Source organism: Vombatus ursinus, unplaced genomic scaffold (assembly GCF_900497805.2).
Source record: "Vombatus ursinus unplaced genomic scaffold, bare-nosed wombat genome assembly UNPS02006779.1, whole genome shotgun sequence".
Classification (NCBI taxonomy): Eukaryota; Metazoa; Chordata; class Mammalia; order Diprotodontia; family Vombatidae; genus Vombatus; species Vombatus ursinus.
This window is the reverse complement of record NW_020946557.1, coordinates 7,644,642-7,668,008: the sequence shown is the minus strand read 5'-3', so window position 1 is coordinate 7,668,008 and position 23,367 is coordinate 7,644,642. Positions and strand designations below refer to the sequence as shown.

The following is a 23,367-nucleotide window of genomic DNA, read 5'->3' as shown; positions in this document are numbered from 1 at the left end:
CACCAAAGGATTTTAGGAGGTCTGCGAAAAATGCAGGATTGCCACTGCACACTTTCATGTTTGTCACATGACCCGTGGCAACTAATCATCATCAGTCTGTCTCTAATCTATCTGCAGCCTGAAGAAGTTTAGCTTATTTTAATTTTGGCCCCTACCTACTGCCAAGTTGTACAGGTCTGTGCTACAAAAAATGATGAGCAGGATGCTTTCAGAAAAACCTGGGAAGACTTACATGAACTGATGAAAAGTGAAATGAGCAGAACCAGAAGAATATTATACACAGTAACAATCATACAATGATGAATTGTAAATGACTTAGCTTAGTTATTCTCAGCAATACAATGATTCAAGATGATTCTGAAGGACTTAGGATAAAAAATGCTATCCATATCCAGAGAAAGAATTGATGGAGTCTGAATGCAATATGCATTATATTTTTTACTTTATTATTTTTGGGGGGGTGTGATCTGCATTTTCTTTTGTAACATGACTAATATGGAAATGTTTTACAAGACTGCACATGTATAACCTATAATAAACTGCTTGCTTTCTCAATGGGGAGGGGGGGAAGGAAAAAGAGAATTTAGAACTCAAAATTTAAAAAAGAACATTAAAATATTTGTTTACATGTAATTGAGAAAAATTTTTAAAAGTATTTAGTAAGTTTGGATCAGAAAGTTATTTCAGGCAGCATCTGAGAAATTATGCTACAAAACCATTTAGACACAATGCTATATTCACTGCATATTTAAGGACAGTAGAGTTTCAGATCTACGATGCCTCCATTAAACGTAAACTTCTTGAAGGCAGGGACTATCTTTCTCTTTGCTTGTATTTATACCCCAGTGCTTATCACCGTGCCTATTTCATAACAGACACTTAATAAATGCTTATTGACTGGCTACCTGACTGACCTGATGATAGAAATAAACCTCTGAGTTGATTCTGATCTAAACCCCAGGATCCCAGTAGGTCAGCAAATCAAAAAGCATTTATTAAGCACTTACTTTGCATTCTATGCCCTGGGGATATGAACAAATAAAAAACACAATCCCAGTTCTCAAGAAGCTTGCAGTAGAAAAGAGAGCTGACCAAAATGAGTGAAGAACAGAGGAAGGAGAAGGTATATCAAAAAGGAAGATAGATTAGGGAGTTCCAGATGACTTGAGGGAGAACCAGAAAACTAAAGTGAGCTAATGGAGTGCTAATGGAAAAGATTATGAAGAGCAGAGAAGGGTTTTAAGGAGAGGGTGATGGATATGGAATGTCAAGCGAAAAAAGATAATTTAGCTAATAGCGCTTTGGCTAACTGCAAAGGAAGAAAGGTGAGAGGGACCTGAGGCAGGGATGAGAAAATGAGTGAGAATAAGGGTCAATTATATTAGAGGAGTTAGAAAGTAAAACCTGAAGAGAATATTCTGGAGAGGCAGAGACTGGTGATAATTGGTTGCTGTAATGAGCTGTGAGGTAAAATTGAATGTAGACAAGGTGAAATTTGCTCAGACGCGTATATATATAGCTCATTAGAAAACTGATAATTTTGGCAAGCATATGTCTCTATGCATATGGGCCATATGTCTCCAGTGTCTTCTTTTCAGCATTCTAAAATTATTACTATGTTCCTGAAAACATGTACTATAAAGTAAGAAAGTTAAATCCTAGGTTGCTACTGCAGCTATGCCAACAAGGATTATAGGGAACTAGAGGGTAATACTCTCCTGTAGCAAACCTGTGGCATCCTAATTTCCCTGATATTTGCAGTCAAGTACTTAGAGCTCATTCTTTGGAAAAGCAAGGAGAAGAAATGATAGGGAATTCCTTCCTGAAGGTGGATTACTATTTAGTTCTGCTCACTTGCTACTTCACTGGCTTCACATGGTCCATTGTGACTTTTTTTTAAATGGCAAAAATATGATTTTAAACTTCTTTAAAATTATTATATGATTCACCAACATTATATCTTTCAGTGGAGATCAGAGGCCAAAACACCAGAATGATGACCTCCTACCTTTAAGAGCTTATATTCTTCCAGGAAGTGGCAGTACCACTCATCAATGTCATGAATCTCATTTTAAATATTTTAAATCTTCAATTTAAAAACATAGGAATGTACACAAAGAGAAATGAGCTGGGAATCGATACTGCTCAAGTCAGTATTATATCACTGTAGGAGTGGATTTCAAGATGAAATATGCATCCTTGGTTTTACTCTTCAAAATCCTGATGAATTTGGTCAAAGTTATATAGGAAATTTGGATGACTAAATCAGGTTTCTTATTCTCCCACTATTAACATCACTATAATGTTCTGCATCTATACTAGCCTTCATATATTATTTGGATACAGAGCTCAAAGCAAAATTAGATGAAATCATTTATAATGAATGGGCCTGACTCATCTGCTTAAAATTCTGCTGCCCCACATTCCTTTCATCTTGATCTCTTTTTTTTTAAATCACCCACAGAATGGGTTCCATACTTTCAAAACCTTTTGAAGCTAATTTTAGATGAATAAAAAAATTGGCTTATCCTACCTCAGCACTTCCTCAGAAAGGAATCCAATATATAACTGATAAATTCAAATGTGAGAAGTTTCTTCGTTGTCCTTTTGAATAAAATTATTCCATCACATTTGAAGCATATTAGTTTTTTACTGCCAGCTGCACAAATTATCACACCTAAAAAATTAGAAGGTAAGTATGGCCATACCTCAGAAAGGTAACAAGGCAACACACAATTGGAATATTTCTCTGTATATGTAATGCACATATAACCAACATGTCATTTAATTTGATAATAAAGAATAGAGAAAGATCATTGACTTCATTTGGTTATAACTTAGCTCTCCTCAAAAACAGTGAAATAATCTTCCAGATGTCCTATTCTTTTGAGGGCTACCTCTTAAATAAGATGCAGGATTCTTTCAGTTGCGGTAAAAAGGCATTGACTACCAAACCATGGAAAATTGTCTGTGTACCCCTGACTTTAGGCACTGGATTTGTATGAGAAACAAATATCCTCTTAGATATCTATTTTCTTGGCAGTATATTAATTGACATGATTTTATAAGCTCCTGTTTAAAACTGTTTGACTCAGATATACCACTACTAGGCCTCCTCTCCAAAGAGATCAGAGAATGAGGAAAAGGACTCCTGGACATAAAAATATTTTTTGCAGCTTTTTTTGTGGAGACAAAGAACAAGAATCTAAGGGAGTGTCTATCAATTGGGGAATGACTGAACAAATTATGGCACATGAGAAAAATAGAATAACCTTATGCTGTAAGAAATTATGAAGTGGATGGTTTCAGAGAAACCTGGGAAGACTTGTATGAACCAATGCAGAGTAAAGTGAGCAGAACCAGAAAAATAACTTATATAATTTAACAACACTGTAGAAATAAAAATACCTCCTAATGGAGGTACAAATTGAGACAACCATGAAACAATGTTTTAAAAGTCTTAGCACAGTTTTAAGTTACTGAGACAGCAGGACCAGTGGCAAGATACCCAGGGCAGATGACTGTGAACTGTGGCCTGCTGTAGATGGTTAAGCAAAAAGGCATGAATGAGTTATGCTGATCTGTGCCTAACCATCTACACCAGGCTATTTCCAGGCTACGCCTCACTGTTATCCACCCTGGACATTTTGCTACCTGCCCCGCTGCTGTTTTGCTCTTTCACCATCACCACCCAACAGCATCATTGGTCCCAAAGACATGGCAGGCTGAGTTCATTCACTTCACTTGGAACTCTGCTCCACAGCTGAGCTTAAATGGCCAGTGAGTGAGGACAAATTCCCCTGACTAATTCTGGCTGGCCCTAGACCATACTTCACATCTATCCACCCCAGCTATTCTGGGACTTCCTAACATCTGCCTTGCTTCAGCCACATACCCTCCTTCCCATGGTTCTCCCATTCCCTCCCCTGCAATCTGCATTGAATTTCTTTCTCTGGGTATAGTAATCAAATTCAAATTGATGCTGCCATTGCTTGTGGAAAGGGCATGATGCCCCTATGGCTCCATTCACTATTTCTATGACTCTTTCCCAACCCTCATCCCCGGCCCCAAATTCCTTTCCCTGACCACCACTCTGTTTCTTTCTATTAGAATGCAAGTTCCACAAGGCAGGTACTCTGTCATCATATTCCTCCTACCTCACTTCTGTGATCCAGCTAATTGTCTTTCTCTTTGTTCCTCACTTGGAATACTTCACCTTCTATCTCTGTATCTTTGCACTGGACATCCACCATACCTGGCATATAATCTTCTCTTTACTTCTGCCTCTTAGAGCTCTTCTCTTCCTTCCAGATGCAGCGTAGACATTATCTTCTGCAAGAAGTTATTATTGATCCCTTAACTGCTAATACCTTCCTTTCCAAACTACTCACTTTATATTTATGCTGGATATATTTTTATTTGTACTTACTGTCTCTAGAATGTAAACTTACTGAGAGTATGATTGTTTCACTCTTTTTAACTTAACACTTAATAGTACCTGGCACACAGGAGGCACTTTATAAAAACCTGAATAATATTAATAAAAATAATAGCTAGCATATATATTGTACTTTAAGGTTTGCAAAGAGCTATACATGTAATCTCACAATAATCCTAGGAATTATCCTAGGAATACTATTATTATCCCTATCTTACAGATGAGGAAACTGAAGCCAGGAGAGGTTATATGATGTCACACAGTCAGAGGTTAAGTGTCTGAGGCACGATTTGATCTCAGGTCTTCTGGACCTTAAGTCTAGTCCTCTATCCAGCTAGTCCTCTACCTAGCTGCCTGATCTTTGTCTTTGTACCTCCAAGTGACTAGTACATAGTAGAAACTTAATAAATTATTTTTTCATTCATTTATTCTTTTGTTTGTGTGTGTATGTGAGGCAATTGGGGTTAAGTGACTTGCCCAGAGTCATACAGCTAGTGAGTGTTATGTGTCTGAGGTTGGATTTGAACTCAGGTCCTCCTGACTCTAGTTCTGGTGCTCTATCCACTGCACCACCTAGCTGCCCCCATTCATTCATTCTCATTTTGTGTGTCTCTTATCTATTTCCTCCTGTAAATCCTCCACAGGAAGCTTATCTACTATGTTGGAGGCCTTACTTCAGATCTTTTGACGATGCAAGGATACAAATGGAATCTGTTTATCTGTTATCCATCCTGCACACTACGTGATTGCCTCATCTCCTTTTCTGGTCATATGTCTGATGATGCTATTTATGCTACCTCTCAAATACAATTTATTGGTAATATGTTGGAGACACTCGAGCCCACCTCATTGCTTATCAAAGTGCCTGGCACATAGTTAGCACTTAATAAATGCTTGCTAATTGATGTGGCTCTTCTTTATCTTTTGGGAGATTTATAATTTTAATTCTCTAGAGAATATGGTATTACTTGACTCTTAGCCATATGAAACTATTGGAAAAATGCTGATGTTGAAAAAAATGGAAATTTATTTTATGGTGAAACTTTGTTGTGGTTGATTGGTTGTTTCCGACTCTTTGTGACCTCATTTGGGGTTTTCTTGGCAAAGATACTGGATACTAGTTTGCCATTTCTTTCTCCATCTCTCTTTATATTTGAGGAAACTGAAGCAAACAGGATTAAATGACTTGCCCAGGGTCACAAAGCTAGTGTCTGAGGCCAGATTTGAACTCAGGGAGATGAGTCTTCCTGACTCCAGACGCAGCACTCTATCCACTGTGCCACTTAGCTGCCCAGGTGAGAAACTTAGGGTCACTGAAAGCACTGTACAATTTTTGAAAAGCAATTTAGCCCATTCTCCTCTTCCGATTTAATCCTGGGCTTGGGTCATTGCCTATCTAAAACATATGTACTGATTGAACAGCTCCATGGATTATATACCCATCCATCTATTCATGGTCTGGACAAGAGATTTTTAACCTACTTGGTTTCTTATGTGGATAGTTAGATGTGATTTTGGGTTCCATAGAGAAGGCTGTGCAATATTCTAGGACTTGAAGTAATTAGCATAATGACATCCACAAAAAGGAGCCACTGAAGGCCTTTGCACCTATAGGAAATTCTTCTTCAATTTGGCCATTGAGCAGGACTTCCTCCATGACAGTGGAAAACAACTTTGGTAAGTATGCACCCCCATGTTATAAAGTTATAAAACATGACTTTTGATATTAATAAGTCAGAGGATAATTGAACAAGGTGTTTTCTGTTGTTACATCTTTCAGGAGATTTTAATATATGCATGGAAAACAATTTATTGGATGAGGGCCTTTAATGGAAAGAGTACCAGCCCTGGAGTCAGGGAACATTGGTTCAAATCCCACTTCTTTACATTTACTATAAATGTGACCTTCAGCAAATTACTTAGCCTTCCTGGGGTTCAGTCTACTCAGCTGCAAAATGAAGGATGATAGAAACCGGTCTTTAACGTCTTTTCCAGCTCTTTATCTATGATCCTTTGATCATCTTGCTCTACCAAATTAAATACTTTTTCATTGTCAACAGACACTAAGTACGATGGGATCTTATATCCTCTGTATATAGTCAGTTAGACGACAAAGTAGTTAAAATGCTGGGCCTAGAATCAGAAAGATTTATTCTTGTGAGTTCAAATCTGGCTTCAGACACTCACTAGCTATATGACCTTGGGCAAGTCACTTAACCCCATTTACCTCAGTTTCCTCATCTGTAAAATGAGCTGGAGAAAAAAATGGCAAACCACTCCAGCATCTTTGCCAAGCAAACCTCAAATAGGGCCATGAAAAGTCGAACAGAACTGAAATAAATGAACAAGCACAAGAACAATAACTGTCAAGATTGGATCCGCTGTAGAAAAGCATTTGCGAAAGACCGGCCATTGGGGCAGCTCGATGGCACAGTGGATAGAACATTGGCCCTGGAGTCAGGAGGACCCAAGTTCAAATCCGACCTCAGATACTTGACACTTAACTAGCTGTGTGACCCTAGGCAAGTCACTTAACCCCATTGCCTAGTAAAAATAGAATAAAATAAAATAAAATAAAATAAAGACCAGCTATTCCCTCTTATAATAAAGCTTCATTGAGGATGCCCTCGATATATGCATAGATTATTCTCCAAGATTTTAGATTTTGTAGAGAAGTGAATGAAGGCTTATAGGTTATTGGTACTTCCTTAGTATCTTTTTCTGGTTTGTTCCAAGTATTTTGTATCCTCTCCCCTTTCAGGTATTAAAGATGATCCATCTGGTAATATTGTAAGAAATAGCACATAATAAAATGATAATAATCCATAGTGTCTGCATTATACTCCTCATTGTTCCCAGTAACATGAGAGAGCAAAGGCAAGTTCTGACTGCCTGCTGTGAAGCCTGTGTGGGTGGTCAAATTTGTTGATAGTGCATTCTGTTGTTAGGAATGTGAATTACAAAAGTGCTTTCAGTATGTGAGCCAAGAGGTACAAAACAATGCTGACATGGGGTGAAATTTTTTTTTAAATAAGCTGCGCAGTGATATGGCCTTAAAAAATGCCTCTTTTTAGTGTATTCACTGATGAACCTTTGCAGAGCTTAGAGCTTGACATATACATACATAAAGAGAAATCAGTCAAACCCCACATGTAATAACTCCCTTGATTTTTTAAAATGTTAGTGGATTTAAAATATCAAAGTTATATCAAATAAAGATTTGGAAACTAGCTAGCAAAAATCAAACTGAATACAGTAATACTTCTAATTAACAAAAAAAGACATGTTATCACACCACTCTTTGCTGTCACAAATGGTATTACCAAAGTAGAAATTCTGTGAAACATGGTGATAGATTCTAGAAGATGAATTCTTTCTCTCCTCCCTCCAGATGAAATATGTTAGCTCTGAAGGCTCAATGGCTCCAAAACCTCCTTCAGGACAAATCTCTACCTAGTGACACAGAGCTGTCTACTGCCTATATCCTGGAGGGCGCTGATCCTGCTGCCAGGTAATAACAAGGCAGTACAGTGGATAGAGCACTGAGCCTAAAGTCAGGAAGACCTGAGTTCAAACCTGGTCTTACTAGTTATGTGACCTTGAGCAAATCATTTAACCTGTTTGCCTCAACTTCCCCAACTGTAAGTGGGGATAATAAGAGCACTTACCTCCCAATATTGTTGTGAGGATAAAATGAAATGAATTTGTAAAGTACTTAGCACAGTGTCTGCAGTAGGTGTTGAATAAAAATGCTATTATTAGTATTATTGTTTATTAGGTAACAAGGGCATATGGGCTCCAGGAATGAGGAGGCAGGCCAATGTTCTGATCTACCCCCAAGAGCTACCTATATCTGAGAGAGTACCACTATTGTTTCCCCCTGGGATACACTTCATCTGAGAACTCAGTGCTAACAAATCTAGAACTTCTCTCAACCGACTCCTCACCCCCAGGATGACTTTGTCAAAAGCTCTGACCTCAGAGGTTTTGTCAATCAAGATTCATTACTGTGTAACACACACTAACAAGAGATACTTTGCCAAAATATTTAAATATTGGTGAAATTAATCTTTGATACAAAGGTAGCCTTTGTGGTAGCCACAAAAATGGAAGAATTCTGAAAAATGCTGGATGTTTTCTTCTGTAAAGGATGGAAAATAATAAGCTTAAATGACTCTCATCAAGCAAAAACCTACTTGAGAGAGGTCTGATCATTTTCTTCCTTCGTTAATGACAAAGCTTTGAAGCTTTGGAACCTGAGAAAGATTAATAATTAATTTACTAGCTTTTATTGCTATAAGTGAATTACAGTTCTATTACATATTTACTAGAAGCATCTTAGGCCCCAAACTTCAGGAATTCAGGAATTTTATCAAGTACTCCATAAGATAAATGTTTATTTTGAAACCTAGCATGTATGGCACCTGGTTGATCTGTGCCTTTCTCTATTTAAATATACTACAATATTTCCCACCATCTTTATCCAGAGCTCCCACGGTCATTACTCACCTCAGAAACCTGCCTAACAGTGTGTGACCTGACCATTCTGGTTACTCTCACTCCGCCCACACTGCCTTGGGCAATATGATGGCAGCAAAGGAAGATTATACCTGCCACTTTGTCAGCAAATGAAAATTAATTAATTACTCATGACTGGAAAAGAGAGGAAGGAGGCTTTCCCAAAGGAGACATGATCTGACCCTGAGGCACCCCTACCTTACCATTTTCTACTTCCATTTAAGCTCTGACATGCAAACACTTCCCTAGAATAGGAGCTATTTTCCTAGCTAATGTTGTTCTTAGAGCACTTCTTAGTAAGCTCATAAACATTTGATGATGAGAAGTACTAAATAGCAAATTGGCCCCAGAAGCCTCAAGCATTCCCAGATTTCTGAGTTTTCAACTTAACATAAATGGGAGATGCAGCCCAAAAGAAAACAGCATCATCCTTATAAGTTTCCAACTACTTGAAGCTCTTTGTAGGAGTAATTAAGCAGCCTGTCATTAATTGAGACAGAAAGTGCCCAGGAATAAAAATCTTAAGGGATTTTTTTTTCCATGGTGTCTGTCTGGGAAAGTTTCAGTAACTGAATATGCTCATCACTGGTCTGGGCCTGCAAAGTGTGGGAGAACTCAACAGGACAGAAATCAAATTTCTGGGCCAAGAACAAAAGGAAGGCCTGTCAAGTTTTATTAGTAAACATGTAGTCCCCATGTCTGAGAAGAAGGATTGTTAACACCTTCTACATAACAGCCAATGACAGTTTTACAGAGCTGAGTGAAATATATGTCATTTCACTTAGCTCTGTAAATGTAATATAAAATATAATTTTACATTAATTATGCAAATATAAAAAGGATTCCCTTAAATCTTTAAATTTAAATTTAGCAAACATTTGTTAAGTGCCTTAGGATACCTTAGGATTCCTAGGAACCTGTCTACAAGATGTAGATTGGATTTTCAAATTAAATTCTAATATTTCTCACCAATTTCTCAAGAAGTCTTTATTAGCAGCTATAAGGCAGACACAGAAGATACAAAGACAAGGGAAAAAAAAAAACCAACAAGATTTTTGAGAGTGATCCCCTCAAGGACCTTTTTTATACTTGAGGGGAGGTAGGGAGTAGTGGAAGGGGGGGAAATATATAGAAAAATAAATACAAAATATATATGAAGATGCTTCTGGAAGGAGGTCACAGGTTTGTTATCAATAGAACAGGGGTCCCAGAGGGTATGACAGAAAGGGTAAGGTAAAGTGGAGTAGGAATACAGGAGGGATGGGCTTGACAAGGATGAATATGAGGAAACAGGGAGTTATCCGCCAGAGTGCACTCGAAAGCAGATTGCAACTCAGAATCACAGGGATTATGTGATTGTCACTCTTTACAGTAAAAGTCAGAGAAGGGAAGAGAGGTGCGTACATGCAGTCACTTGGGTGATGGTCAAGGCAAGGGTCTGTGGAGTCCGGGGGCCTGGCTGATTATAGAGGGATGAGGCTGATTTCACTGCTTTAGCATCCAAGAGTCATAGGTTACATAATGTCTAGTTCTTTTTGGCACCACCCTCAGAGCTTATCCACAAAGATCAAGGGAATGAGGCTAAATCCAGGGTTTGTAAAAAATGCAAATTTTGGAAGTTTCTATATTTACAGATATTACAACCAAATTCTCTTACCCACAAGTAAATAAACACAAAATAAAGTAATTGAGAAACATATTAGGTTATTACTTTATTGCATTTGCCCCATCACCTTATGAATTATATGCTTCTAGTCCGGTTATTCATGTAGTTTACTAAATGGTTCCTAATCTGGGGTACATGGAAGGATTTCAGAGGGCCTGTGAACTTGGATGGGAAAAAATAATATTTTAATAATCTTTGGTTTCCTTTATAATCTTATGTATTTTATTCATTTAAAAATATTTTTCTGAAAAAGGGTCCATGACATTTCAACTGTCTGTCAAAGGGGTCCATGACAAAAAAAAAACAGTTCAGAACCCTGGCTTACACAAAATTCTTTTTCCACTCTTTTGTATCCTACTAGGAGAATGTAAGCTCCTTGCAGGCAGGCTTTGTTTTGTTTCTGTCTTGTGAAGGAAAAATAGGGACCACAATCATTCCACTACACCTTGAGTATAGAAATCCCCCAACTTCCTGGTGGCCTAGCTGTGCAAAGTAAGGAGAAATAAAATATAACAAATTATATAAAGTAGGTGGTCTCATTCACAGTTGTAATAAAAATATTTATTGTCCTTGGATAAGAGACAGGTGTAGTCTTGTCTAAATGGTTACCTCAGTCTTATAGTTTGTCACAATTGTGGGAGTATTTGGTCACCTCCCTTTGCCTCCTGCCCTTGAACAGGGTATGTCTTCTTATTCAGATAACACACCTTACCAGCTGCATGGGAAATATCCCATAGAATCCCCCTCCTTTCTTGCTTGAATGATTCCTCCTTTCTCTACCCTCCCCTCTCCTGTGAAACATGTTACTTATCTGTTCTAAGTTGCTGTAGAATACTGCTGATTGGCTGTGGGAGTAAGGCTACCAAGTTATAAAAACTAAATGTGTACTCTAGGAAGTTGAAGCTGCTATCAGCAGTTTCTTTGGCATGCTAATACATTTTGTTGTTTTCAATTTGTCCTCCTACCTTTGACCCACAGTCATGACCTCTGCTGACAAGTACATCTCTCTAAGAGGTCCCATTAGAGAATTGCTCAACATCTCCATGTGTATTCTTAGAACCTAAAATGGTGTCTGGCATTAAGGAGATGGGAAAGAAATGCTTGTTGAATTGAATTAGATTAAGCTATTGATAGTATCCTGTCCCCTTGCTTTTTCCCCACAACATATCAATCCAGATTTAATTTACATACCATACAGAGCTGAGGAGCTGATGAAGCGCAAATAGTTGGATTCACATGTCTGAGATTCAATATTCACATCCGCAAGTCTCAGAATCAGTCTTTTCCCCTGAGGGACTGTAATGGTCTTTTCACATATAGTATGATTGGGGTAAGTCCCTGGATAATTCTTAGATGCCAATGTGCCACTGTCTTGGTAAGTCACCATGTGCCCACATCCATCACCTATACAAAAAAAAAGGATTAGAAGAATGAGGAAGATGTATGAATTTCTTAAAGTACAAATTTCTTGCTCATAAACTCCTTGCTAAGGATTGATAGGCTAAGCCACCACACTCTTTTTTTAAATTTTGTTTTTACTGTGAAGTTAAAACACCAAATAGAATGAGCATTTCCATTTATCTCACAAAGAGGGTTATACATGAAACTGTAGATCTCTATTATGTTCAGTTTGCCTTTCTTTTTAAGTACATAGTAAATTTAACTTGTAGCTTTCAAAGCTGTCCTGCCTATCTGTGCTTTTTCCTGGCCTTTCTCCTGTTCTCTGCATTTTTTTTTAAAGATGCCTTGATGACCCTCTTTTCTATTTTTTTTAACTAGCATTCTCTCCAGGTGACATGTGTCACCCCAATTTAGACAACAGGTAACTCTGAAGCAAGCCCTCAGTTGGATCTCCTTTTCCTCAATTTAGTGCTCTAGGCAAAAGAGAGGAGAGTGGCAAGATAAAAGATTGGCCTTGGAGCTCAAGGCTGGCCTCTGACACATTTTGGCTCTAACATGCAGGGCAAGTTACTAAATCTCTTAGTACTTCAGGAAATTCTCTAAACTTCATATCAATCACTGATCTGCTTTGGTAGGAAGAACTTACATGGGGTTCCCTACAAACAGTGATGCAACCTCTGGCCCAGTCAAAAAGTCCTCTAGCTGCAACTAACCTTAATGGCTTTGCCTCTGATCATGGAAATCCCCTGGTGAATATATCATTTAATTACATTACTTTATTAAAAAGATAATGACATATAGAGAAGTATGCCTTGGTAAAAAGAATGGCCATTGCTTCTATGAAACAGGGGTGAAGAAGACATCAGGGTGATGTGAGATGAAGAAGAAAGAAGAAGAGGGAGCTCTCATAACAGTTTCAGTTTTTTTCCAGTGATATATGTGGCAAGGTTCTTGGCTGAGAGGACTGAGGGGAAGGAGAGTTATGGGAACTCTAAGAAGATATGAAAATATTTTAGAAGAGCAGCTGTGCTGAGTAAGATAGTCATTCAATTAAGGATGTGTAAAGGGCTTGCCTTGCTACAGTGAGGACCCAGTTGAGATTATGTAACATAAATTTGTAGTGGCCCCAGTCAGCATGGTTTCATGATTTTTTGATGGAGTAACATGTGAATAGAAGCAAATACAGTGGATGCTTGGAGTAATCAAAGGCTATAGTTTGGCAGGACAACGATAAGGAGGATGAGGGACCTGAGAAAAGAGTTTAGTATGAAGTTGAACTGGCTTACCAGTTTAGGAGTCAAGATGGAGAAGGAAGTAGAATACAGGCAATGTAGAGGTGATGGCCTAGGAAAGAACTGAGTAGTAGGGGGATTAGAGGTTGAGAAGATGATGAAGAACAAGGTTAGGAGCTGCAAGGCAGAGACAAAGATGGAATGATAAAGATTGTGATTAGATACAGGATTCTCAGGGTTGGGTTTTTTGTTTGTTTTATTTGTTTTATTTATTTATTTTTTTTGTGAGGCAATTGGGGTTAAGTGATTTGCCCAAAGTCACACAGCTAGTAAGTGTTATGTGTCTGAGGCCGGATTTGAACTCAGGTCCTCCTGACTCCAGGGTCAGTGCTCTATCCACTGCGCCACCTAGATGCCCCCTTTTTGTTTATTTTAAAGAAAGATAATAACAAATGAAGGGGGAAGTGGTTTTTAAAGATATATAAATTTACCAGCATTATACAAGGACATTGTAAAGAAATAAATCCCAATAGTTAGCTGAATTGTTTTCTTCTATTTTAATGCCTTCCCCTCCCCCCAAATAACTATCAACATTTCTTTGAAATGTCAAATAGGTTAGCATTCACTGAGAGGTAAAATGGTATAGGGAAGAGAACATGAATATTAGTTGTATAACTATAAGCAAGTCATTAAACCTCCAAGGACTTCATTTTCTTCATCTATGAAAGAGGGATAGGAATTTCAGGATCACCTGCCTAAAACAAGGTTAGGAGAAAAGCATTCTGTAGATGTCAGCTATGATTATTTTCTTTATATAGCTCCTGGACAAATCAATTAAAAAGGTATTATTGAGCTACATGTTCAATACTGTGCTAGACCCAATGACGGATGTGTAAGTACAAGATCTCCTTTGCCATCAACGAGCTTTTATTACTTAGTGGACGAGATAGGAGAATCATGCGTGTGAGGGAAAAACAAAAACTCGACTTCCCATTATTTTTTTCTGAGGACTGAGTGGGTAGATCAAGATGTCCCAAAAGTCTTAGTGAAGCTTTAAGGTATTAGACCTTAAACTGAGACTTTTGGGGAACCCTCTAGAAGCCACAAACTCTAAAAACTGGGACATATAGGTATAAAATTGTGTTGTAATCGAATAAGACACATAAAAGTTAATCAGACAGCAATTTAATGATGCTTTTGCTCTACCTGGTAATGAGATATAAATGACAAACAGTTCTAGGAAATGATTATATTTTTACACAGCCAGCCGAACCAAACATGCATGGAGTCATCTGGAGGAAGGGAGGGAAGAGTGAAGTATAGAGCAGGAAGCTACTCTGAGGCTCTTCTCTTTGAAGACCTGAGGCTCCCAAGAAACTGGACTTCCCAGTTTTACTGGTGACGTATCTATCATCTAAATGCCCTGGGAACCTGAGACTGTACATTCTCCTCACTCAGTTGAATAGTTTCTGCTATGACACTCTCGTTTTCATTCTTCCACGAGATGCCTGAGTCAATCGGACTGATCTCTTTGGTTTCATCACTTGTACCCTGTAACTAGAGCCAGGCTTGTTGCATCTAAACCTAAAGCTTAGTTATAATAACCTTTTTCCCTCCAACACACACACACACACACACACACACACACACACACACACACACACAATTTCCCCCTCTGTGTCCTTAAGTAGCAAAGGAGAAAATTCATCTCTGTCCAAGCAACTAAAATGGATTGTTACACTTCTACGTTCCTCTCCTCATTCCATGACTACCGCTCCACTCTCTCCCTGTCTAACACATGGAATAAGGAAATCTCCTACTGCCAGACCTCTCAGTGCCCTGACTAATGTTCAATAATCAAGCCAGTACTTGTTATTCACAAGGCCAAGGTAAGGTGATAATTTAGCCTCCACGCAAACTGGTCACAGGATTTCAGAACTCACCAATGTTGTCCTCGTTCCCAACACTTGGGGCCTCCCAGAATACTCAGTTTGTGGGTACCTACTGCCAGAAAGTCAGGGAGAACCAGCTACCTGTGTCCCTAAGAATTCACGTTTTGAAACAAGCCTCAGAGCAGCTTCTCGACCCATCAACTTCTTTCTTCTCACCTCACTGCTGGCAGAACAGAGCCACAAGCAGTCTTTCTTGATCCTTCCTCCTAGGGTAGGGTAGGGGAAGGGGAGGCCTAACACACTGACAGAGTAGGCCATTACAATTTAAGAGGAACCCCTGGTTCCAAATTCTCTCTCACAGAAAGCCTGAAATTCTACCAATTACTAATTCTTTTTTACTAGTAAGGAAACACTTGAGGGGGAGCAGGGAATGAGGGAAATGAGTCTCAATCTTTATCAGTTATCTATACTGATTTAATTTGAAGCTTTGTGAATGAAGAAGTACTGAGGACAAACAGAGAGAAGGGAGAACACGGTCCTGAGCACTTCGGGGCAATTCAGGAGAGGGTATTCTTGAGTGGGAGGATAATATTAGGAGCTCTGAAGGATAGAAAGGGCCAGAAAGGGAAGTGAGAGAGCAATAGAGACAAACTTCACAATTTTCCCTACAGCTAACACTAGCCTTCTATATAAGAAGCCAAACTGAGATGTCTTAAATTCAACAGGTCTTTACTGAACCTTTTTCCCTTGGCCCTACCTAAGAGCCAAACTCAAGATTTTAGCTTTCTGATGATGTGTACAGAAACCAAGGGGTTGTTTTCCTGGGAGAGGCTCTAAACTGGCTGTCCACAACAAAGAGAAGACATTCTGGGATAATTCTATGCTGTGAGCAGATTATTGGAAAGCATGTATAAGACTATATAATTAAGTGTTGAACTGTGTGCTGCAGACCACAAGCAACTTTCAGAGGGAAGTAATCACAGCAACCTTCATGGAAGAGATGAGATGGGCTAGCCTTTGAAATAATAATAACAGCTGACATTTATATAATTGCTTTAGACAGGCAGCACTTAGAGAAATAGACAGGAAGGGGAGCATTGTCCAGGTCAGGCAATCAATCAATCAATCAACCAGTATTTGTTAAGTACCTACTAGGTGCCAGACTCTAGGCTGGGTTCTAAGAAATTTATATTCAATAGGAGGAGAAAATACATACATACATACATATATACATACATATAAAAGGTCCTCTTTGAGAATGGAGGACAAACAACAATATACACATGTAGATATGTAATAGACAAAATAATAGGGAGAAGTACTAGCAACTGGGTAGAGGAAATTAGAAAAAGTTTCATGAAGGAAGCACCCTTCAGCTGAGCTCTAAAGAAAGCTAGGGATACTCAATGGTGAATTGAGGAGGGATGGGGGACAGCCAGGTAAAAGGCGGGGGGAGATGGGAGATGGAGTGTTCTGTGTGAGGAAAAGCAAGAAAACAAGTTTGGCTGGACCATGGAGTCATATATAATAAGGCTGTTAAGGTAGGTTGGAGCGACATTATAAAAAACTCTAACTGCTAAGCAGAGGAATTTGCATCTGATTCTTGAGGTAACTGGAAGCCAATAGAGTTTATTGCACAAGACAGTAAAATGGGAAAATCTGTGTGTCCATTTAGGAAAATCACTTTAGCAAGCAGTGGATAGGATGGATTGAAGTAGCAAGAAACATGAGGCAAGGATATAAATTATGAAACTATTATAATAGTCCAGGCAAGAGGAGATGAGGGACTGAGCCAGCTAGAGTGGTGGCCCTAAGTGGAGAGAAAGAGATTACATATGAGAGATGTAGAAGCAGCAATGACAAGGATTAGCATCTTATTAGATATATGGGTAAGTGAGAGTAAACTGACCATCACACTGAGGTTGAAAACCTGGGAAAATGGTGGTCTCCTGGACAGAAATAGGGAAGTTCTGGATTTGGCAGGGAATATAAACTCTGTTTTGAATATGTTAAGTTAGAGATGCCTATAAGTTACGTGGTTGGAAACGTCCAGTAGGCAATTGGTAATGCAGTACTAGAGCTCAGCAGAAAGACTTGATTTAAAGATCTGGGTGTCTTCCAAATAGAGACATTAATTAAGCCCAAAAGAGCTAATGAGTTAACCAAATGAGAAAGAGTAAGAAAAGAAGGCCCCTGACAGAGCTTTGCAGTCATAAACATACACACTATATGCACATCTTTCTTTGGAATACACCCACAGTTTAGGTGTAAAGATGATAAGAATAACATAATGAAGGCATAATGACTAGAATGACTACTCTATGTTTGTGGGACAGTCGGGGGAGGACTGTGTGTATTTTGTTGTTGTTGTTGTTTTGTCCAGATGGATAATTTCACCTGTATAGGTACTATCTCCACCAAGGGGATCTGTAACTAGTCTGTAATTTATTGTCTTAGAGTTCCCTGGGGGCTATGAGAGGTTAAGTGACTTACCTCTGGTCACACAGTTAGTGTCTATCAGAGGCAAAACTTGAAGCTAACTTTTCCCAGTTTTAAGACTGGTCATCAGGGAACTGTCTTATGATAGCATAAAAGTGAGTTGGGGAAAAGAGATTTTTTTTTTGAAAAGAGATTTTTTTAAAAAGAGGAGAAGGATTCATATGTAAAAAATAATAATAGCAGCTCTTTGTGAAGGCAAAGAACAGCCCAGCAAATGGGGAATGACTAGACAAATTTTGGTCTGAATGTATTGGAATACTACTGTACCAAAAAAAGAAAAAATGATGAAGGGGAGGGTTTCTGAAAAACCTGGAAAGACTTGTATAAACTGATGCAGAGTAAAGTGGGTAGACCTAAGAAAATAATTTATATAATAACAACACTGTAAAGACAATTAATTCTGAAAGAAACAAGAACTCTGATTGATGCCATGATTAACTGCAATTACAGAGGACTCGTGATAAAACTTTCTAGTCTCTTCCTGATTGAAAGGTGATGGACTCAGGGTAAAGAGAGGGACATAGATTTTTTTTCGACATGGCCAATGTGGGAATTTATTTTGCTTGACTATGCATATTTGTTTTTTTTTCTTCTTCATTGGGGGGAGAAAAGGGTAGAAAAACGGGTGAGAAGAAGAGAAAATAGATTTCTGTTTATTGAAAAAAAATTAAACACAAAACAAAGTACATTGGAAAGAATGAGACAAAAAATTGGATGAGTAGGGTAGGGGAAGGTAAATGGAAGACCCAGAAGAATCTAGATTTGATAAGAAAGAAAAAGTGACAAATTTAGAATTAAAGGCCCGAAATTGAAATCGTGGCTCTTCTACTTATCTAGCAACTTTGAGCAAATTACATAACCTTTCTGAGACTCGGGTTCCTCATATGTAAAACGAGGGAATTGGACTGGATGACCTCCCAGGTCCAGGGACCTAAGACAGGTCATCTGAGTAGTAGAGACCAGTAGTAGTAGCTACAGGAAATAACACTGAGAACCGTATCAGCCTCGGTCCAATTCTGAGACTGCCTACAGGAGCTGATAAAAGCAGAAAAAAACCCAAAACTTCTGGCCTGGTCCCTTGAACTGCTGTTACATCACTCCTAAACTGCTGAAACAGCTTCCTGATAAGTCTCCCTAACATAAGACTGCCTTCTCCATTTCTCCACACAGTTGCCAAAGTGATATTCCCAAAGCACAGGTCTGACCATATCATTGTCCTGACTAAGAAGCTCCCAATCACCTCTAGGATCAACCATAAACTCCTCACTTTGGCCTTTGTCCAGCCCTAGACATTTACTAGCTGTGTGACCCTGGGAAAGTTACTGAATTTGTTTGCCTCAACTGTAAAACTAGTTTCCTCAACTGTAAAATGGAAACAATAGCACCTGTCTTGCTGTGGTTTTGTGAAGATCAAATGAAATAACACTTGAGAAGTGCTTAGCAGAGTTTTTGGAATGTAGTAGTTTGCACTATACAAATTCTTATTTCTCTTCCCCTTCCCCTCCTGGTCTTTCATAACCTGGTCTTTTTACACATCAGTCCTCTTTGTATACTCTTGTTATTGTTGAGTCGTTTCAGTTGTGTGTGACTCTCCGTGATCCCATTTGGGGTTTTCTTGGCAAAGATACTGGAGTGGTTTGCCATTTCCTTTTCCAGCCCATTTTACAGATGAGGAACTGAGGCAAACAGGGTTAAGTGACTTGTCGAAGGTCACACGGCTAGTAAGTATCTAAAGCCAAATTTGAACTCAGGAAGATAAGTTTTTCCATTCACATATGATATCCCACTTCTCATTTTTGTGCATTTATAAAGACTGAAACACTGCACACACCACTACCCCCCTTGCGTCCCCACACGCAAATTCACACCCTCCTTGTATGCTTGGAATTTACTGTGTCCTTGCCTTTGCCTCTTAAAATATCTAGCTTCCTTGAAAGCTTAGATCACGCACTTGACTATGTAGTGTATGAGATTTTTTTCTCCTACCCCCAGCTGCTAGTGTTCCCTCTCTGTATTTACTGTAGATATACTTATGTGTACATATTGTTTACACTGATAGAATGTATGCTCCATGAGGTCAGGGACTGTTTAATTTTTGAAATAATAGCTAGTATCTACATAGTGCATTAAGACTGGAAAAGCCGATTTACTTCATTTGATGGTAGGTAGTTGTTACATTATCCTCATTTTACAAATAAAGAAAATAAAGCTTGGAGAGAATAAGTAACTTTCCCCGAGATCACACAGTTAGTTTTCAGGATTTGACCTCAGGTCTTCTTAGCTCCTAATGCAGGATTCAGTTCACTGAGGCAAGCTGTTGCTGCCCAGCCCTCAAAGGGGTCCTTGATTGATTACAAAGCTATTTGTTTCATACGGAGAAAGAAATGGTGAGCCAGGTGAAATGTCGGTGATAGTGTGGTTCTGGGAAGTCTGTTGTTTTTATGTGACTTTCTCTGTGCCCCTCAGTGTTCTGTTTTGTGCCTAGGAAATCATGTGTGCTGGGTTGTGAGTTACCCAAAGTCTTAGGCAGAGAACACTGAAAAAAATCTGGACAGTGATAAATCTGGATCATAGGTGCAACCCCTTCTGAGCCTCTTTCTATTCTCTGGACTTGCCTGTCAGAGGTCACAGGGCTCCCAACAATTAAATCTGTCAGCTCTATACAATATGAATTGCAACAGGGACCTTCTGGAATGAAGGAGATTAGCTGGAAGGCAGATAGAAGAGAAAAAGGCTTGAGCCTGGTGGTAAAGAGAAAGGAGAGGCAAATAACTTTAAAGGAAAACTTCAACAAGAGGAAACTGAATTTGAAAGCCACGAATAAAAAAGGCTTGGTAACTAGATGTGGGAGAAGTAGGCAAGGATGAGTCCGAATTCTCAGGCCTGAAAGAAAATGAACGATTCAATAGAACAGTAACAGAAATAGGAAAGTCCAGAGAAGGAGCTGATTGGGGGAGGGGGCCAGATAATAAGTTCAATTTTAAACAAGTAGAGTTAGAAGTGACAGCTAACCTTTATCTCCAGTCTCTTGCACCAGAACTTAAATTATTCATTCAGGAAAGAGGGTCTCTCAGTGCAAAAATAAACCCTTTCCATGCTATGCGGTAGCAGTGAGTGGCTAAATAACTACTATTATTATTCACATTTATATAATGCTTTCTAAAACATAACAGTTTCACATAATATTCTCATCTGATCCTCACAACCACTTGGTAAGGTCATAAAAGCATTATTATTCCCACTTTACAGATAAGGAAACTGACACAGATTAAACATTCTTTTCACTATACATCTCTTCTAAAAAAAAAATTAGTGATTCATTTAGTTTCTTATATCACAATCATTTCCCGAACCCATCCCAGTTGAATCTTCTCTTTATAACAGAAAAAGTCAAGCAAAATCCAACCCACAAAGCAATTAGGTCTGAAAGCCTATGCAACATTCCACACTAGCGATTCCCCCACTTTTCTACTGAGAGGAGGTGTTTTTGACCATGGGTCATGGCAAATAATCTAAGCATGTACATTTGTGTAGTCATTATGCATGTTTTTCCCTAGGTTCAGATTTCCTCATGCTGCATCAGTTCATACAACTTTTCCCATGTTTCTTTTAATTCCTCATATTTTTGTTGCCTATGGTACAATAATATTCAATTACACTCATATACCACAATTTCTTCAGTCATTGTCCAATCCAGGGGAACCAAATTATTTCCAAGTTTTTGCTACCAAAAATCATACTTGCTGCCCTCTGTTTACAAATAAGGAAACTGAGGCTGTGATATTTTTTCACAATTACAAAAACAAAACCATATTTAAGTATATTATTCTCAACTATGAGGAAATTCATGTGAATCTGTCATCAAAAGCTTGCTCTACAACTTCCTCACCAAGCCCCTCCTGTTCTGGAAGCATGATCAAATCAACTCTAGCATTGTTCCTGAATAAGGTGTGTCCATCTACCCCCATTCCCACCCCCACAATCCAGGTGATTCCCCCTCCCCTCAAATCCTCCTCCCAGGTCACTACTCCACTAAGCTGTAGTCTCACCCATTATAATATAAACACCTGGAGGACACAGACAGACTCTTCTTTAGTATTTCTTTCCCATTGAATTACAAATCACCATGCTAGGCACAAAATAAACACTTAGTAAATGCTTCTTTTTTCACTTCATTCATTCATGTTTCCATGTGCTTAAATATATTTACAGGAAATATTTTGACCCTTGCCCTTTGACAAATCCTTTCACATATTTTCATAACATTTATCTCTCTGTTATAAAGGGCAAGTGTTCTAAGTTCAAGCTTTCTCTGGTCTCCCCAGAAAGATGGGCATGAAGAGAGAACAATTCAAGTAATGGACTATTTAATGAGAATAAATTGCTCACTTTTCCTGCATCAGAGCAAAAAAACCAAAAAAACAAAAACAAACAGGAGCGAGGAATAAGGGAGGAAAGGGAAAAAAGACACCATAGGATTTTTCCTAGATGGTATTTTCTCAATGACTTGTGTGGTCCATTTGCCCTGGCAGCCAAAGATTATAGTATATTCTATTTCCTCCAAACTCTATAGCCGAGTGTCCTCCCCATTCTAGAACATATGGGTTGACCGCCCATGAAGAAGCACATTTCTAGGTTAGATCCCATTCCCCACCATCCCCATCTTTGGGTTTCCAAGGCTGTCATGGTTTCATATCAATTTAATCACAGTAGACTAGTTATTTTCCTCATAATCTTCTTAAAACAATTTAGAGAGATAGTTGAATTTGTGAGGTTTTGTTTAGAAAACTTCAAAATCCTCACTAGAATTTTAAAATTACCCCAATATGCCTTGTGACATGAAAAAGCTTTTTTTCCAGTATGAACCTTATAAAATAGACTAAAAAGTAGTCAGAGCATTTCAGCACAACGTTTCTCCTCTTGTTTTAGCCATTTATCACTAAATACTGCCAAAAGGACCTGAGTTTGAATCCCTACTGGGCCACCTAATACCTGTGTGATCTTGGGCAAATACCTCTACTCCCTGGACCTCAGTTGCCCCATCTAATGAATGAGGGGTCAATGATGGACTAGGTGGCTTCTAAGATACTTTTTACATCCAAATCAATCGTCCTTGGAAGGTTATTCTCCTTTCCCCCTAGACTTAAAAGAGTTAAAAACCAAAGGATTAAACCTTACCTTTCAACCTTTAATAAAATTTACTCTCAGAGTGCTAAACTGACATTTATGGCTAGGCAATATTAATAAAATCCAAAATTGAGTTCTCAGTGATATTCAAGTTTATTTAATCTACTCTAATTCCACCCACTAAGAAAAGAAAACAATAACTTCCTTAAAACACTATTTCCCTTTGATAAGAAATCATATTCCATTAACAGGAAAAGGGAGTGGAACAAATGAAACCATACCTGAGTGAGACATAAGTTTTGCAAGACTAGAGAGCATAACTCCTAAGTCAGCTATTCTAACTAGGGCATTTAGAAGGAAAATGTTTCAACTCAGGGGTCTTTAATGGGAAATTATTTGGGACCAATGGAATGGCTAGTCTGTTTATAGTCGTTTTTTTTTCACCTCTATTGAATTAACTCTTAAGTGGGTTAGAGAGAAAAGTTATTACTAATACACTAATATAAAAGCCATTTCAAGCAACATGATTTCACTGCTATTGAAACATTCAAGTTGCAGCAAGTTTCTAAGACATTCAAGTCATTGTGGGTGGGA

At 38.5% G+C, this 23,367-nt stretch overlaps 1 protein-coding gene across 2 annotated transcripts in view; it reads right to left on the bottom strand.

The window, feature by feature from the left end:
• Positions 1-23,367, bottom strand: part of DCBLD1 (discoidin, CUB and LCCL domain containing 1) — a 102,844-nt gene that overhangs the window by 56,561 nt on the left and 22,916 nt on the right. For both annotated transcript variants that reach the window (XR_003567935.1, XM_027848683.1), the window contains exon 2: positions 11,814-12,026. Coding sequence is in view for 1 of the 2 variants with exons in the window: in XM_027848683.1 (XP_027704484.1) it covers positions 11,814-12,026 (213 nt within the window). In the remaining variant the exon portion in view is untranslated. The remainder of the gene's footprint in view (positions 1-11,813; positions 12,027-23,367) is intronic.